This window comes from Hyperoodon ampullatus, assembly GCF_949752795.1.
Source record: "Hyperoodon ampullatus genome assembly, chromosome: 2".
NCBI lineage: Eukaryota > Metazoa > Chordata > Mammalia > Artiodactyla > Ziphiidae > Hyperoodon > Hyperoodon ampullatus.
Genome location: NC_136915.1, coordinates 31,621,009 through 31,639,984, shown reverse-complemented (window position 1 = coordinate 31,639,984; position 18,976 = coordinate 31,621,009). Strand labels below are relative to the sequence as shown.

The following is an 18,976-nucleotide window of genomic DNA, read 5'->3' as shown; positions in this document are numbered from 1 at the left end:
GGAGGGAACAAATTCACACTTGATTCCTCTACTGTTGTCAGACATTGTGCTTTAACATACATTATGTCTTTTACTCTGCATAACAATTTCCTGAGGACAGGAATTACCAGTTCCACCTTACATATGAGAAAAGTGAGGCACAGAAAGTTACCCAAGTAGTATGTAGTAAAGCCGGGATTTGTGGGTAGGTGACCCTGCCTCCAAAGCCCTACTCCTTCCAGCATAGACTTACTGCCTCACGGTCTGATTTGGGGGATATTTAGGTGGAGTTTCCTTGCTTTAAGCTTTATAGCAACTCAGTTTTGAAACAGTTTGCCCCTATTTCCCCTTAAGCGTTTTGACCAACCTTCACACTGTTTGGCAGTAAGGCACATTTGGAAGGTCTTATAAGCTGCTACTTATTACTTCCATTTTTTATTTTCATTTTTATTAAAAATTTTTTTGGGCCACGCTAAGCGGCTTTCGGGATCTTAGTTCCCTGACCAGGGATTGAACCTGGGTCCTCAATAGTGAAAGCGCGGAGTCCTAACCACTGGACCGCCAGGGAATTCCCATTACTTCAGTTTATTAAAAAATATATTGTTCTTCCTTCAAAATGACTTGATGGTTTTAAACTTAAAAAAAAAAAGTCCCAAGGAAGATGTTTTTCATTTACTTTGTCCTGCTCTTGAAAGAAGAGGAAAAAAGAGCCCTGTGATTGCTGAGGAGGTCCCTGGGTCCTATGGTATGGCTCTGACTCTAGCTTTGTTCTGTTGCAGACAGGTCACTATCTTTCCATTTCTCACAATTGGGCTGAGCACGACTGAACCATGGGGGAACACAGTCCAGACGACAGCATCAGCTACTTTGAGGTAGAGGAAGATGAGCTGACCCCCGATGACAAGATGCTCAGGTTTGTGGATAAGAATGGACTGGTGCCTTCCTCATCTGGAACTGTTTATGATAGGACAACTGTTCTTATCGAGCAGGATCCTGGCACTTTGGAAGACGACGATGACGATGGACAGTGCGGAGAACACTTGCCTTTTCTAGTAGGGGGTGAAGAGGGCTTTCATCTAATAGATCATGAAGCAATGTCCCAGGGTTATGTGCAACACATTATCTCACCAGATCAGATTCATTTAACAATAAACCCTGGTTCCACACCCATGCCAAGAAATATCGAAGGTGCAACCCTCACACTGCAGTCGGAATGTCCAGAAACGAAACGTAAAGAAGTAAGTAAAGCAGTGGGTGAGGGTCCAGTTTGGCTTTGGGGAGGTCCTTACACAACTCTTATCAGCAGTTTCAGCCAGGGAGTATAGGAGCCCCTGGAATTAGGACCTACAGTGGCTTTCCTTACTGTATATGCTTCATGTCTTTTGTTGTGACTGCTTTCTGGAACTTTTGGTGTGTATGGCCGCATTGAAATCTGGGAAAACTAAATTGCAAATTTCTTCCCCAGATCATAAATAAAATAGACATTTCACTGAGATAAATCCATGTCTCTGATGTGGAAATAACTGGATTTGGCTTATCTCTGAGTTGTGTAAAAATGACTTGTTTTGGAGAGATAAGTATTTGCTGGACTATACTTTATTAGTGAAAGTTTAATGGATAATAAAGGCTAGCTTTCTTTTTTTTTAATTGATTAATTTATTTTTATTTTTGGCTGAGTTGGGTCTTTGTTGCTGCGTGCGGGCTGCGCGCCTGCTTTCTCTAGTTGTGGTGAGCGGGGGCTACTCTTCATTGCGGTGCACGGGCTTCTCATTGCGGTGGCTTCTCTTGTTGTGGAGCACGGGCTCTAGGCACGCGGGCTTCAGTAGTTGTGGCTTGCAGGCTCTAGAGCGCAGGCTCAGCAGTTGTGGTGCACGGGCTTAGTTGCTCCGCGGCATGTGGGATCTTCCTGGACCAGGGCTCGAACCTGTGTCCCCTGCATTGGCAGGCGGATTCTTAACCACTGCGCCACCAGGGAAGCCCCAAGGCTAGCTTTCTTTTGTAAGAAACTCAGGCAGGAGGCAGTAAATGAGGGCAGGTTATCTAAAAGAAGTTTTCGTGCTCATATTTAGCTAATGTGCGTAAGGTAACTCATATTACAATGCTTCGAAAACTGTAAAGCATTGTACAAATTGTACTAGGGGTGATAATTAGCAGAGTAAAAGATGTGGTTTAAAGGTAGTGATATACATTATCCGGGAACTAATTGCAGGTCAACTAGGAAAAAAACCGATCCCTGGTAGTTGCAATGCCAGGGACTAAATGTAAAATGTTACCAAACAGCCATTGGGTAAATTGTTTAGCAGAATATTTTTCTCTTTTGCTGTAATTCAGGTCTTGAAACTGGAGAATATTTTTTTTCGTGGGATTTGGTTTTCCTTTGCTAGCCTTAGAACCTCAGAGTTGGAAGGAACCCTAGTGAGACCGTCTTGTCTTACCTCCCACCTCATGCAGGGATCTCTCTGCAGCATCTCTGACACCAATTCCTCTGGTCTCTGCTTGAACACTTACAGAATGACGAGAGCACAGTGTTTCACAGTTCAGCCTAATACAAAGTTTGTTGGCCAGCTCTGATTGTTGGAAAGCTTTTGCTCGTATGGAGCCAAAATCTGCCTTCCTGCAGCTGCTGCCCGCTGGTCCCAGTGCTTCCTTTCTTCTTTTTTAAAAAAATTTATTTATTTTATTTTTGACTGCGTTGGGTCTTCGTTGTTGCGCGCGGGCTTTCTCTAGTTGTGGCGAGCAGGGCTAACTCTTCGTTGTGGTGCGCAGGCTTCTCATTGCAGTGGCTTCTCTTTTTGCGGAGCACGGGCTCTAGGTGCGCGGGCTTCAGTAGTTGTGGCACGCGGGCTCAGCAGTTGTGGCTCGCGGGCTCTAGAGCACAGGCTCAGTAGTTGTGGCACACGGGCTTAGTTGCTCCGCGGCATGTGGGATCTTCCCGGACCAGGGCTCGAACCCGTGTCCCCTGCATTAGCAGGCAGATTCTTAACCACCGTGCCACCAGGGAAGCCCCCAGTGCTTCCTTTCTGAGCAGCAAGCTAAATCTTCCTCCCACCCGACAACCCCTCAGGTAATTGAAGATCATGGGTTTCTCTACATCTTTTCCTGTTCAGGCTCGACATCTCCATTTACTTAAATGTTCCTCTTACAACATTTTCCTCTAGTTTCTCATCAGCCTGGTCACCTTTGATTGCACGAGTTCCAGTTTTCCAAAGTCCTTAAAATTTGTAATTGAGCATAGTCTCACAAGTGTGAGTCAACTGGTACTGAATACCGTGCGACTCTTTATCTCTTCATCTGGACACTGTACTACAATTGTGATATGGTCTGTATTTTATTAGCAACAACATCCTACTATTAGCTGGCACTTGGAAATCTCTAGAATGGTGTTTCTTAGCTGGGGGTAGTTTTGTCCCCCTGGAGACACATTTGGCAATATCTGAAGACGTTTTTGGTTGTCGCACTGGGGAGGTGCCACTGGAATCTAGTGGGTAGAGCCCAAAGGTCTATAAACATCTACAGTGCACGGGACAGCTCCCTACAGCACATAAATAATTGTCTGGCCCCAAAAGTCAGTTAGCTGTGTTCCAATAAAATTTTACTTACGAAACAGGCAGTGGGCTACCCTGACTACCCTTAGTCTACAACATAGGGAGTTGTAGCAGAGAAGGATGGACGTACAGCAGAGATTCAGACCTGGAAGGCAGTGACAGCATGCAGAGGCATCTGGACTGTGTTCTGGAAATACACTGAAGGTGTCTGAGCCAGTAAGTGTCGTGGTTGGAGTGGTATTTTAGAAAGGTTGCTCTGGTAGCTGTGGCAGCTTGATTGCCTGGTTAGGAGATAGTTGCAGTTTAGGTTTGGGGTTTCCTTTGAGTCTGATGAAGGATGGTGTGGAAAGAATCCAGGGCTTTTGTTGAAGTATAAGAGAACTTGGTATATTATTGGAGTTTGAAGAATGAGCCATGAATTGGGTCTGACTCAAAGGATTCATCCGTTTTTCCAGGCGTGTTGAGTTTCTTCTGTCTCTTAGCACAGGGGCCACATGGGTGACTGATGGGGCTTCAGATCTCAGTAGTGAGTTAAATAGTTCGAGTCCACTGTGATAGGTACTTTGAGGCTCATTCAGAGTGCTCTGTGCGTGCTGAGGAGAAGGCGGCCGACTCTGCTGTCCTCCTTGCCCTCCATGAATGTTGATTCCATAACAGGAATCAAGAAGACAGGAAGAGGAGAATGTTTGATGGGGAAATTGATGAGATGGTTGGCATATAATGAATGTATAGTCCTTGGGGAAAAGCAAAGTGAACACGTTGAGAAGCCCTTTGGAAATGTGGACCTGAAGTCGAGGAAGTGGCTGGGGATTAGAATTGCGGATCCACGAAGGAGCAGGGGCAAATAACCCGAGGGAGAAGTAAGAATTGTTCTGAGAATTTACGGGTTGGAAAGAGAAAGAGGAACCAGAGTTCCCTTAGTCCCAGGGATGGGTGGAACGCAGTGCTATGGAAGCTGAGGGAAGAGAGATTTAAGAAGTGTGAATATTCCTCTATGACCCTGCAGAGGGATTGAGGGGCCGAAGAGGAGCCATTAGTTCTGCTGCTTGTGCAATTGATCACCTCATGGGAAGACTTGCGCTAGAGCGCTGGAGGCTGAAGCCAGATGTCAAGCGATGGAGAAGTGAGTGGGCGGTGAGGAAACAGGAGGCAGGAAGCATCAACTTTTTCTTTTCTTTTTCTAATAGGGTAGTTGGAGGAAGAAGAGTGATGAGGCGGTAGTAAGTCAAGGGGACTGGATCATTATTTTAGCAGAGGAAATCTGAACATGGCTTAGGACCTAAACTTTGGGCCATCCTCAGTTAATGATTACTATGTGAGAGGGTTTCAAGAGCAGATGTTTGGGAAACATAAAGTTACATCAAGACAGAGATTTGCTTATTAGTATGGGATTTCTCAAGAGCTTTTGATAATAACTAAGAAGGAAGGACATGCAGAATTCTCCAAATATTTTGAACTCGGGAAACCATTTTTCGGGCCTTATTGCCACGGTCAGTGTTTTGTGGAGCACATTTTGGGAAATGCTGATCTAGGCAGAAAAGGAGGAGAGGGTAGAGAAGGAATGATTATGCAGTCAGTGATATGAGCTGTCACTTTTCCCACTTTGTCCTGCTTGCAAGCCTGGTTTACCACTCTTGTCTTCTGAACCTTGATAATCATGTAATAGGACAAGGTCAAGGGCACTGTGAGCACCTTGTTCAGTCTCCCGTGGATTTAGCTCACTCTACTTTCCTCTCACCACATTTTCCCATTCTATCCATGAGACCTACACGGAAGACTCTGGAAACTGTTTTTGAAATCATTAATTGCAGGGTTGGTTGGGGATTGAGGGAGAAGCAGCAGTGGCTTTCAGCCTTTGAAAATTTTGCTACATGACCAGGCATTCAGGAGACTTGCCTTCCTGGCCTTCCTGGAGTACCATCTTAACCATAGCTTTTGTTTTAACAGAGGTGTAGCTTTTGTTTTAACTGAGGTGTTATTTTATTTTATCTTTTGGCATTTAAATCCATTTAATTGGCCTGAAGAGGCCAGTGTTTATGACTATTTGATAACACTCTTCATGATTTCTTTACATTCCCCCACCCCCACCTTTAAAAAAAAAACAAAAAACAAAAAACTTGGTCTTTTTTCCATCTCTACACCCAGATGTTACTCTTGAGAAATCAGATCATTTGATAACTAGTTAGTCTTCTTGGCTTCCGAAGCAGCTTATTTTCAGAGTCAGATTTTTGCTTGATTTTCCTGTTTACCCTTGATTGTTTCATTGTTTCCTATAGTGTGTGGTTGGCTTACCTATTACTTCATTTTTTTCCCTCGTGCTTGTCTTGTGCAAAAATAAACCAACCAGAACCTTGCTACAGGTGCTGTCTTCTCCTTCTGCAGGGCCACTGGTCATTCCCATTCAAATTGCACGTCTTATTCTCGAACTTGCTACTTTACTACTGTCTGCCTGTTGATTTGGTAGCTTTGAAAACTCTCAAATCAAAACATTGTCATTTTGCTGAGGATCAGCATTCTTTTTTAAAAAAATTTATTTATTTATGTCTGCGTTGGGTCTTCGTTGCTGAGCGTGGGCTTTCTCTAGTTGCGGTGAGCAGGGGCTACTCTTCATTGCAGTGCGCGGGCTTCTCATTGCGGTCGCTTCTTGTTGTGCAGCACAGGCTCTAGGCGTGTGGGCTTCAGTAGTTGTGGCACTCGGGCTTCAGTAGTTGTGGCTTGTGGGCTTAGTTGCTCCGTGGCATGTGGGATCTTCCTGGACCAGGGCTCGAACCCATGACCTCTGCCTTGGCAAGAGGATTCTTAACCACTGCGCCACCAGGGAAGTCCAGGATCGGCATTCTTAAGCATTGCTCTTTTAAAACCTTTCTACTCAGCTGTATTTCTAAGGAGCTGTATTTCCTTTAGTCAGTTCATGCAGTCGATGGTTTCCCAAACTTTCTTGCGTCTGTGCCCTTCCTGAGACCTTTCCAGGACTGTTGGGTTATCTGTTCATCTACCTCTGTCTGAACCACATCGGTGAACATAACGTTCCCCCCCTCCTCCCCACCAACTGATCTTGCACTTTTCTGCTGCATGGTTGGCCAAGAAGCGTGAAGAAGCCCAGGAATCACATACCAAATATGCTCTTCATGATGCATCAGAGTATTTCAGTGTATTGACTGGGAGAGAATAGCTTTTTCTACCAAGAAGCACAGTTACAGTGTTGCTTTATGAATTAGGCTGCTTGCTATGTTGGTCAGTGACATTCCAAGGGGATCTGTTTTTTTTAGTGTGACAAATTTTAAGTATAAAAATAAGGGGGAAAATTTGACTCCAGTGTTTCAGAGCCTTTTTGCAACGTGCCCTTTACCTTGGGAGACCCAGTTCCAATCTCATTCCTCATTATCAATCCCTCAGGCAGTGGAAGGATCCACTCAGACAAACCGGATTGTTGCTGACTCTGCAGAGGGGACCCACCCACTTTTAGTCTTTGCACACAGTGATTACATTCCTTTACAGGTTCCCTTCTGAATACCACGGAATTGCCCTTCAGAACTAGGACAGAGACTGTTTCTGCTTGAAATGCTAGTGTTAAGGATCCATTCATTCTTTCCACAAGCTTTTGCTTATTGAGTATCTACATTTGTCAAATACCAGGAAGAACAAAGAAATAATCCCTGCCCTGAGGGACTCTAGGGGAGTCTAGAAAGGAGACCGCTAGAGGCTGTATGTGTGAGGTTTGGTAGGAAACCAGGGCTGGAAGCATTTTCTGTTTACCAGCAGACGTCCCCTGCATGCCTGCATGTGTGTCACATACCTCTGTGCAGCATTCAGCATTTCCATCACTGAGGCCCACTGGCTTGGAAAAGGGAAAAGGGTGGTTTTATGTTCATACTAGTTTTCCAGCATAATGCTGCAGGAATAACAGTTCTCGGATTTACATTTTACATAGGCTGTACCTGTTGAGTATTGCTAAAATTTTGCTGTGGTAGGACATTGGAGAAAGAACCCGAATGTTAGTGTTTTTCTCTTATTTAAATCAAGCTTATTCTTAAAATTGTTTCTTCTGTGATGTGCGCAGGGATAATTTAGACCTAGGTTCCGTCTTTGTTCTGGTGTAATACTGTGTGGCCTTGGATAAGCTGCGCTGTTTCCTCTTTTGTAAAATTGAAACGAAAATATCCCGTTGCGTTTCGTGACGGTGAAATGAGATTTATTCATTTGTAAATATATAACGGGATAAATAAAACATTTAGCATAGTGTCTGGTGCATGGTGGTTGTTTGGTGAATGTTCATTTACTTTCTCTTCCTCGTAGGCCCACATAGTTCTTGAAGGAGGTATTCTGTTAAAGAAAAGGTTAAAATTGTCTTTGTTAGGAACTCTTTGGGAAGCATTTTCTCCTAAAACAGGGTTATAAATTGTGTTTGGGTTCCCTGGAACCCAGTGACCCCTAATTTGCTGAACTGTCATATTAATACAGCTATGGAATGTGACCCGCCATTTAGAACCGTGTTTTACAAGGGGAACACGTTGGTAGTCCCGCCGGAGGGGTTCTAGGTGCAGCCCTTGCCACAGGTAACCTTCCACGCTCATGCTCTGCTCCCTTGGACTTCTCGGGCTTCCGTAGCAGCAGGCCCCCGAAAGTTACTTCCATGGTGGGCAGTTGGGGCATGAGGCAAAGCTGGGGGCTCCTTTTAAATATTATTCTTAATTGTTTTACAATTGAGATAAAGTTGACATATAACATTATATAACATAATGATTCAGTAATTGTATATATTGCCAAATGATCACCACTGTAAGTCTAGTTACCATCCATCCGCACGCATAGTTACATTCTTTTTTTTTTTTTTTTTTTGCGGTACGCGGGCCTCTCACTGTTGTGACCTCTTCCGTTGCGGAGCACAGGCTCCGGACGCGCAGGCTCAGCGGCCATGGCTCACGGGCCCAGCTGCTCCGCGGCATGTGGGATCTTCCCAGACAGGGGCACGAACCCATGTCCCCTGCATCGGCAGGTGGACTCTCAACCACTGCGCCACCAGGGAAGCCCTTTTTTTTCTCGTGACGAGAACTTTTAAGATCTACTCTCTCAGCAACTTTCAAATATACAGTACAGTATTATTAACTATAGTTACCATGCTGTACATTACATTCCCATGACTTACTTACTTCATAAGCTGAGGACTCTTACAGCTAAAGAATGAGGACTCCTGTTATGCTGGCAGTGACAGTGGCAAGAGGGTTAGATGGTTAGCATCCCGTTGAGTGCCTGCTGTGTACTAGGCACTGTGTTAGGGACTCTGATAGTTTTGTATTTTCATAACAATCGTATAAAATAGGTACTATTAGCTCTCATTTTACAGATGAGAAAACGGAGGCTTAGAAACATACAACTGGCAAGTGGTAGAGTTGAGATTTGAACTGAGGACTTTGTGCTTTTCTATCGTACACACCACCTTTGTGAAGACAGAGAGGAGAATCAGGCACTGAAACCCATTAGCTATGAAAAGGGCTGAGAAATGAGGGGCAACAGGATGGCATTAGTTCTGTAAGGGTAAAGGATTTAGGTGTGGGAGCAGCTATGTAAATTCAGCTCTGAGATGGGCAGTGGAGGTCACTGCAGGGCTCTTCCATTCCTACTTCGAGCTCTTTGGTTGCGCATCATGGAGTGGGAGAAAGGCGATCACTGCCAGTGTGGAAACAGAGTTGGTACTGGGGAGAGGATGGGAAGTCCCTAGTGATGGGAAGGAAAGGGCAGCTCCTACAGCTGTAACGGCCAAGCCAATCATTTATTTATAAGAATGTTCAGATGCTGGGTGCTCACAATCAGAGGCTCCCTTTCCTTACGGAGAATGGCGCCGTTAGTGTGTGTAGGACCTAGTTCTCTCGGACTCATTTCTTCTTCCTCCAGCAGAAACCCCGCCTTTTTTCTCTTCTGAATTTTTTTAAGCTTTTGTCTCCTAGAGTTCCAGTGTCTTTCTCATTTTTGCCTATCTCATTCACCTTTCCTCCTCTGATCCTGTCGACTTAACAGGGCAGTCATCCTTGTTAAATACTTCTCTATTCTAGAACTACTCAGAACACCTTATGAATCCGCATCAGTTCTCTGAAAGCTCATGCCTCCTGCCCATTCCTAGCCTTAGACCTGGTCCGTCCTCAGTGGGCCCAGACTGTGCTGTCTCTGAGCTCCTTAACTTCGTAACCGACAGCCATTTAAGTGATGCAGTGCTCAAACTCTTTTGGAGAAACGTGTTTTCCAATGGAATCTTTGGTGACATTATGTTCATATTACAGATACTTTAGTTAATTTCGATAGGCCAATTTATTATGTGTCACCTCTCCTTCAAGTTCTTTAAATTTAGCTTGGGTATCACCTCCCTCGAGAAGCTTTTCTTAGTCATCCCCAAGTTTAAGTTTTTTGTAGTTTTTTTTTCCCTAAGTTTTTCTCTATATTCTAGTATCCATACAACTTCTCATACCATATTGTTCTTTTCTGTCTGAATTGCCCCTTGACTTTGAGCTCCTTGAGAGCAGGGGCCATTTTTTCTCTATCCCTAGCGCCTGGGAGAATATAATCCCCGGAACATAAGATTTATCATGCATGTATGCATTCAAAAAAAATTAATTGTATTTAAATGTACCAAATGTTGCAACACCTCCGCTGTGTAACATGTTTTTTGCAACTTCCTCCTCTGATCCAGTTTGAGGAGGTTTAGTTTTCCCTTTTTGTGAAACGTGGTGCTATTTAGAAACGATTCTGAAAGACACAGTATAGCGACTTCCATTTGCTGCGTTCCTCCAGATGGGGTGAGGTTGCGTGTTTATTCAGCACACTGTTGGGGAGCATTTGCTTTGACAGCCCTCTGCCCCCCCGTTAACTACACATAGCTTTCCCACTCTTTGTCCTCTCTCCTAACGTTCCCCTCTCTCTCCTCAGCCGTTCCGTGAAAGAGTAGTTATATTCATTGTCTCTAGCTCCTCGCTTTTCCCTGACTTTTCAGCCTGTTACGTCCTGGCTTCTGCTCCTACCCCTCCAGTGAAGCTAGTCTTGCTGGGGCAGTTCTGACCTTGTGAATTGGCTGAGTCCAAGAAATGCTTCCTCAGTCACCTCTGCTGCATTTGACCTGGTTGACCATCCTCCTTGAAACTCTGTGGCTTTGTCACTTACAGTCCTTGCCACTACTTTCCTCATCACTAAGTCCTGTTGGTTTGGTTTTGTTTGTTTGTTTAGTCATCCATTCCTTCACTCAACAAATCTGAGTTACTTCTCCCCAAGGCTAGTTCCTGAGGCTGTTGGCAGTGAACAAGACGGATGTGGTCCTTGCTCTCATGGAGCCTACAGTCCAGCTGGAGAGTAGCCGTTTATTCATTTAACTCCACAAATATCTACTTAGTACCTCCTGCTTTCCAGCTACCGCTGTGCCTAGATTCCAAATAGATAATCATGTAAATTATCTACGTGCTTTAAAGAAATACAGGATGCTATGAGAACCTGTAATAAGGGTACCTCTTCTAGTTTGGGGAGTGGGTAGGGATCGGTCAGGGAAGAGGTCCTTGAGGAAGGAACACTTAATGGAAGCTTGAATTGGCCAAGTAAGAAAACCTAGATGGGAGCAGGGGTTGGTAGGGCTGGGAGACAGGGAGGGATAGTTAGTTGCACTTGTTACTTACAAAGTTATCAATTGCTGTAGCATCTTAAGAATGAAATTCTGCTCTTGTCATTCACTGTTGTTGTAAGCTCTACGACAGAGACATGCAGACTTCTTTATTAGAGCATCCATGGGGTCCTGGTTCTCCTTCCTGGTCAGTGATCATTTTGAAATCTCTATCTTGCAGCACCAAAGAGGTTTGTTTTTAGTCTTTTATTTATTTATTTATTTACTGTGGTACGCGGGCCTCTCACTGTTGTGGCCTCTCCCGTTGCGGAGCACAGACTCCAGATGCGCAGGCTTAGTGGCCTCGGCTCACGGGCCCAGCCGCTCCGTGGTACGTGGGATCCTCCCGGACCGGGGCACGAACCCGCGTCCCCTGCATCAGCAGGCGGACTCTCAACCACTGCGCCACCAGGGAAGCCCTGTTTTTAGTCTTGATGAAAAATCAGGACATGTGTGTGAGAGGATAATTAACCATGTATGCTGAGTGGCATAGTTAAATATTATTAGAATTCAGAGAAGGGCACTGTCACATAGATATGGAGTGATAGTGGTGGGCATCGGAGGTAGTGAGGCTTGAATGGAAGAGAGAGACTCAGAAAAGCAGAGAAGAAAGGAACCAGGCATTTCCAGTAGAGAGAAAAGAGAGAGAACAAAGGCAGGCGAGTGGGAATTCAGTGTTACAGTTAGGGACGGGGTTACTGTCCCCTGTAGGCCTCGACAGAGCCTGCTTTGGCCTGGTGACAGAAGAGGACCTGGAAAGACTTTGAATACAAGGCTAGGGAATTGGGACTTAATCATTTGAGCAGAGAGGTGGTACATGTGGGACACTGTTTTAGAATAAATCTGGCAGTGATTGGCTTCAAAGTTAGGCACTGAGACATGAGAATGCCTGGTCAGTAGTTCAGTTCAGAGGATGTTTATGGAGCATGTCCTGTGTGGCATGGGGAAGGGAAAGTGATGAATGAGCGAGAGAGCACTTGCCTGGGGAACCTAAAGACATGTGCAAGATCCTATCGGTGGTTGGACTTTTGAGAGAAGGACAAGGAGCCAGAGGCGAGATGGGCTTTTTTTTTTTTTTAACATCTTTATTGGAGTATAATTGCTTTACAATGGTGTGTTAGTTTCTGCTTTATAACAAAGTGAATCAGCTATACACATACATATATCCCCGTATCTCCTCCCTTTTGCGTCTCCCTCCCACCCTCCCTATCCCACCCCTCTAGGTGGTCACAAAGCACTGAGCTGATCTCCCTGTGCTATGCGGCTGCTTCCCACTAGCTAACTATTTTACATTTGGTAGTGTATATATGTCCATGCCACTCTCTCACTTTGTCCCAGCTTACCCTTCCCGCTCCCCGTGTCCTCAAGTCCATTCTCTACATCTGCATCTTTATTCCTGTCCTGCCCCTGGGTTCTTCATAACCATTTTTTTTTAAGATTCCATATATGTGTTAGCATACGGTATTTGTTTTTCTCTTTCTGACTTACTTCACTCTGTATGACAGACTCGAGGTCCATCCACCTCTCTACAAACAACTCAATTTCGTTTCTTTTTATGGCTGAGTAATATTCCATTATATATATGTGCCACACCCTCTTTATCCATGCATCTGTCGATGGACACTTAGATTGCTTCCATATCCTGGCTATTGTAAATAGAGCTGCAATGAACATTGTGGTACATGACTCTTTTTCAATTATGGTTTTCTCAGGGTATATGCCCAGTAGTGGGATTGCTGGGTCGTATGGTAGTTCTGTTTTTAGTTTTTTAAGGAACCTCCATACTGTTCTCCATAATGGCTGTATCAGTTTGCATTCCCACCAACCGTGCAAGAGGGTTCCCTTTTCTCCACACCCGGAAGATGGGCTTTTGAGAGAAGGACAAGGAGCCAGAGGGGAGGTGGGCCCCTCCCTTCCCCACGCCCACAGGTTTTCAGGGTTTGGCAAACTGTGGTCCACAGGCCAAATCCATACAGACGCCGGTTTTTGTAGAATGGTTTTCACACTTTTAAATTATTTTTAAAATCAAAAGAACATTATTTCATGATATATGAAAATGATATGAAATTCAGATTTCATTGTCCATAAATAAAGTTTTTTTGGAGCACAGCCTTGCTTGTCCATTTATATGTTGTCTATGGTTACTGTCACATACAGCAGCGGAGTTGAGTGGCTGTGAGAGAGACCGCATGGCCCACAAGGCCCTTGAATCATACGCACCCTCACCTCAGATCCTCCTTCTCTGAAACTGAATGTCCTTCCCCCTACCTGAGGCTTTTCCCTCCACCCAGGCTTTTAAATACCCGTGTGGTCTTTATGTTCCTCCCAGATCCTCAGCTTCTTTCTTCCGGGACCTTTCTCCTTCCAGATACGCTCAAGACCTATCTTACTTCAAACAAACAACACTTCATCAACTCAAAAGTCCACTTGTGCTGCTGCTCTCCATCTCCAGTCTCTATCCCCGCCTTTGATTATTCACCTTCGTCCAGACTTCTGACCTCATCAGTCCATTAAAGGTAGTCATGCTGAGTCATTGGTGAATTCCTAGTAGTTTTCCCAGTCCTATCTTCCTTGTTTTCTCTGACATTTAACATTTCGATCATTCTCTTTTCCTTGAGACTCTTCATCTTTTGGCTTCTGTGACATCTGTCTCCTTTGCTTCTCTTGCTAATTCCGCAGCCCTGTCTCCCACTCATCCATCAATGGCTTCTCTTCTTTGACTAGTTCTTTAAACACTGGTGACATTCAGGAGCCCATCCTTTGTCCTGTTAGCCAAGATTTTGCTGAGCATCTACTTTATGTCAGTCCCTGTATTGAAATACTTTACGCAGATTATTCCTAATTATTACAACAACCCCAAAAAGATCGATTTTGTTTCCTTGTTATAAACAGGAAATTGAGACTCAGCTTAAGTAATTTTCCAAAGGTTACACAGTAAGTGGCAGAGCTGGGGCTTGAACCAGCCTGCTTTAGTGTACAGTAAAGTCATCTATTATCTGTGTACCAGAGACTCCTGCTGTAGACTTTCTTTTTAGCTTCCAGCCTATACGTCTGTCTACTAGACATTTCTACCTGGCAACACCTCAAACCCAACTTATCGTCTCTCCCCAACCCCCATCCAGTCCAGAATTGGTATGTGACCATCTCTTTGGTCATCCAGGCCCCAATCACGGGAGTTGATCTTGACTTTGCCTCTCCCCGACCGCTGCCATGCACCCAGTTGTCACTACAGCCACTCATTTCTCCCCTTTTAACTTCTCTGCAATTCATCTCTCATGATGTCCACTATCACTTCCCTAGTTCGGATTCTTCTCATCTCTGTCTTGGACTGTTGTCTCCCTTTTCTTAATCTCTACCCCTTCTTCTGTTCTCTCAGCCTTCCAGTCTGTCTTCCATAGCTTCCAGAATGATCTTTTCTAAACCCCACATCTGATTGTGTTGCTGTGTTGGTTAAAACCTACTGATGGCTCCCATTGTCCTATTCCTCTACTCCATAGCTTATTTTTCTGGATTCTTTTTCCAGTCTCTTACCTACTCAGGTGTGTTTGTGGTCCCCTGTACCAGCATACTCATGTATCTCTCCAATGTAGTTCTCAAGGTGTTACTTCTTTCTGGAATGCCCATCTCTTCCAGTTTGTCTGAGGAACATTTTTTCAGTTTAATCCCTAAAAAATGGACAAATAGGCAAACCAAAAAACACCCTCAGTTCAGAGAGAGTGCCTCAGCTTCTGAGCCTTCACTGTGTCCAGTCTTTCTTAGAGGGGTTAGGTTTCCCTTTTTTATGCTTCCCAAACACCGCGGGTGTGTATCTGTTGTCCGACTCAGCACAGTGTATAATAATTTGTGCGCATCTGCCTCATTAAAATGGTGCTCTTTAAAGGCAGAGCTTTATGTCTTGTTTGCCTTTTTATCTGTGGTATCTAACTCGTTGCCTGGGACATAGTAGTTCATTAACTGTTGAATGAATACCAATAGTGTGGCGAGATCTATGGACTGAAGCTTTGGAGAAAGATGAGGATTAAAGGATGAAGATGTTTGCTAAAGCTGAAGAATAGGCAGAACTAGCACCTTGATATGTATAGCATCAGATCAATGACAGAGTCTTTCCACAGATGCTTTATCTCATTTTGTTCTGCTCAGAAGCGCCGTCAGACAGGCAGGGCAGGCATTCAGTTTTGCCTTTTAGAAATGAAGAATCTTTAGTTCAGAGACGTGAAAAGACCTACCCAAAGTCCTGAACCTAAGTGCCAGAATTCAGTCTTCTCCAGCCAAGGCTATGATGCTTCCCCTGAACCAGTGGAGAGATGGGGAAGGTTTGGGAGATGAGAGAGAAGTTTTGGGCTAAACCTACATTTAGAGGTTAAAGAAAAGGAGTGAGTGGCTCAGGGAAGACAATAAAGAGCCCCAGAGAATTCCTGTGTGGTGAAAGACAAGTTTTCAGAAGGAGAAGGCATTGTTGATGAGTTTTTTTTCAAATACTAAAAGAAAATTGGGAAGGAGGAAAGAGTTTTACCACCAGGAAGCTCAAGAGAAGGGTTTCGTCCGGTGAAGCCCACCTGGCCGAGTGGTTCCACAGGCGTTGAGGGAGGTGGAGGCACCTGTGGATAGCACCCTTTCCAGAAGGGTGATGGTGGGAAGGAGACCAATAGGCTGGCAGTTTGAGAAACGTCGTACTACCAGATATTCCCAGAAATTCATGGTACAATTTTTTCATTCTGTAGACCTGAAAATAATGCAGTGGAAATTATGCTAGTACATAACTGTGCTAGTATACCTATGACTGAGTATATAAATTTCAGAATGTTTTAAACTCAATTTAACATTGGTCAATTCCAATCAAGATATAGTGCCAGAGGGCAGGATGTTCAATTAAGCCTTAAAGTCAAATTGTATTTGAATATGGGTAAGTGCAGTAGTATGTGCCCACCTATGGGAGTAGACGTTTACTAGTCTGAAAACACTGTTCTTATATTCATTTAGAGTGTTTACCTACCTACAGGCTTGCCTCTTGGGCATTAGTCTCATTATTTGTCGTCCAGGTGTAATTTGGTCAACGGGAAGATTTTCCTCACTTCTGTTAGAGGGTGTTTTCTGTGTTGATGATAAAAACCTGTGTGTTTCATCTGCATCTCCTGAGAGCCAAGCCCTGCGGGGAGTTAGGCCCTGAGCAGCTCTTTTGTCCCACTGACAAGGTGTCTTCTGTCTGCCAGGTAAAGCGGTACCAGTGCACCTTTGAGGGCTGTCCCCGCACCTACAGCACAGCAGGCAACCTGCGCACCCACCAGAAGACCCACCGGGGAGAGTACACCTTTGTCTGTAATCAGGAGGGCTGTGGCAAGGCCTTCCTCACCTCCTACAGCCTCAGGATCCACGTGCGGGTGCACACGAAGGAGAAGCCGTTTGAGTGCGACGTGCAGGGCTGTGAGAAGGCGTTCAACACGCTATACAGGTCAGCCCATTCCTCCCTTCACCTCCAGCCTCTGACCCCAGCTCTGTCCTGACTGCAGAGCTCTCCCTGCACGGTGCAGACGTTCACTTTCAGGGCTTTAAAGAGGGCAGTGATGCTCAACTGTTGACAGTTCATTAGAGCAACTTGTCACTTAAAGATTGACACATACTGAGTTGGTTAAAAATCAAGAGTCCATTTGTGTCTGGATTCATATCTCCTGGAATGACATCCTGGCCTCAAGATTTTAATATTTAGCATAGAATAATATCTCCTGTTGGCTCAGGAGCTTGGAACCAAGGTTTCTTTCACTTCCTTCCCTGCCTCACCTTAAAGATTAACTTTTTTCTACCCCCAAGAAATGGGGAGTGGTCCACTCAGCCATTTCCCTTTTCCACCGTTTGTGTCAAGAGACTTATATTAGTGTTCAACATTGAGTATAAAATAGCACACATAATAAATACTAGCTAACACTTAAAAAGCACTCATTGTGTGCTAGGAAGTGTCCTGAGTGCTGATCCTCACAGCCACTGCTCAGGAAATGGAAGCACGGAGAGGTTTTGCAACTGGTTCAAGGTCCCCCTTCTGGTAGAGGAGAACAGAATTTGAGTCCCAGGCAGCCTGGCTCCAGGGTCACACTCACACCACTACGCCATATACTTCTCTGAATTTCTCTTTGAGCACAAAATGTTGGATACTAATGTATTATGGCTATAGAATTCTTATGCACTTGACCCTGACGCACATTAAGCTGACGTGGGAAGGCTCTGTAGTACATTATGACAAAGGGGATTTCTCTGGGGTATCTTGCAGGCTGAAAGCACATCAGAGGCTTCACACAGGGAAGACGTTTAACTGTGAATCTGAAGGCTGCAGCAAGTACTTCACCACGCTCAGTGATCTGAGGAAGCACATTCGAACCCATACAGGAGAAAAGCCATTTCGGTGGGTCTTGCTGTTTTCTATCTGTCACTGACCAGGTTTCAGCTGAGTGTTTTGATGTACTCTAAAATATTTCAAAGTGGAAAGGAAATTCCCTTCGCTGGTTCTTTGGGCAGTGTTTGCTTTCCCCAGGATAGTTGTAACCAACTACTGCAGATTGGAGGAGTGGTGATGGATTCCAAGAGCATCCCTACCTACTCTGCGGATGGTGGCCTCTCTGCCTCATTCTTTCCCTTTCTTTCTTTCTTTTTTTTAAAAATAAATTTATTTATTTTATTTATTATTTTTTTATTTTTGGCTGCATTGGGTCTTTGTTACTGCACACGGGCTTTCTCTAGTTGCACTGTGCGGGCTTCTCATTGTGGTGGCTTCTCTTGTTGCAGAGCACATGGGCTTCAATAATTGTGGCACGCAGGCTCGGTAGTTGTGGCTTGCCGGCCCTAGAGCACAGGCTCAGTAGTTTTGACGCACAGGCTTAGTTGGCTCCGCGGCATGTGAGATCTTCCTGGACCAGGGCTCGAACCCATGTCCCCTGCATTGGCAGGTGGATTCTTAAGCACTCTGCCACCAGGGAAGCCTCCCCACCCCTTTATTTTCAAGAAACGTTTGTTGAAACTCACGTGGTGGGTACTTTTGTCAGTGCTAGAGAAATACTAAGATACCGGCTCTCCTTTTGAGAACCTTAGTCTGGTGGAAAAGAACCACAAGTAACCAGACAGTATCTGAGACTGAGATGCTGAAAGAGCTTTGAGCACAGAGGCAGGGATACGTACCTAAGAAGAGGTGAGGAGGGAAGGGGGAAATGAGGGGAAATGAGGGGTAGGGATGCTTAGGCTACTGGTTCAGGTATTTTTTTCTTTTATCACTTGTTCGGTTGTTGCTTTGTAATATGTCATGTGTACATACAAACATATAGGAGTATCCATTTTTATCTGTAGATTTCAATTTATATATATATATATACATATATGGACACACATATATATTTAATTGATGCATGTATAAATATAAGGTTGAAGGAAGGAATTGTATCATCTACTTTCTCCTCTGCTCATAGCATTTAGCGTGGTTCTGGGCATTCAGCAGGGATTGAAGAACAACTTTGGGATGATTATATGACATTTTTAACAAGGTAATCAGTTTATAAGGATTCCCCCTAAATGTAATGTAGATATATTACTGAAAATGGCCCATAAACAATGTCTTTGAATTTGACAGGAGGGATGGCTCTTATGTTCATGGCATTAAATATGCTACCTTTCTGTTCTCAAATCACTCATCTCATTAGGATACCTAGAAATTGAAAGGTCTTCAGGGACAGTCAATTCTTAAACACCAATTAAATGGAAATGTGTTTCAAAAATTACAGATGCATTCCTGAGTCATGGCCCCTCTAAAAGCAAGAGTATTTAGATTCTAGTTGGTTAC

At 44.4% G+C, this 18,976-nt stretch overlaps 1 protein-coding gene across 1 annotated transcript in view; it reads left to right on the top strand.

Annotated features, from left to right (window-relative positions):
- Positions 1 to 809: 809 nt before the first annotated feature.
- Positions 810 to 18,976, top strand: part of MTF1 (metal regulatory transcription factor 1) — a gene marked incomplete at its 5' end in the record, with an annotated part of 37,693 nt that continues 19,526 nt past the window's right edge. Inside the window, 3 exons of the mRNA XM_079698198.1 lie at positions 810 to 1,217; positions 16,371 to 16,609; positions 17,420 to 17,551. Of these exons, the coding sequence (XP_079554324.1) occupies positions 810 to 1,217; positions 16,371 to 16,609; positions 17,420 to 17,551 (779 nt within the window). The remainder of the gene's footprint in view (positions 1,218 to 16,370; positions 16,610 to 17,419; positions 17,552 to 18,976) is intronic.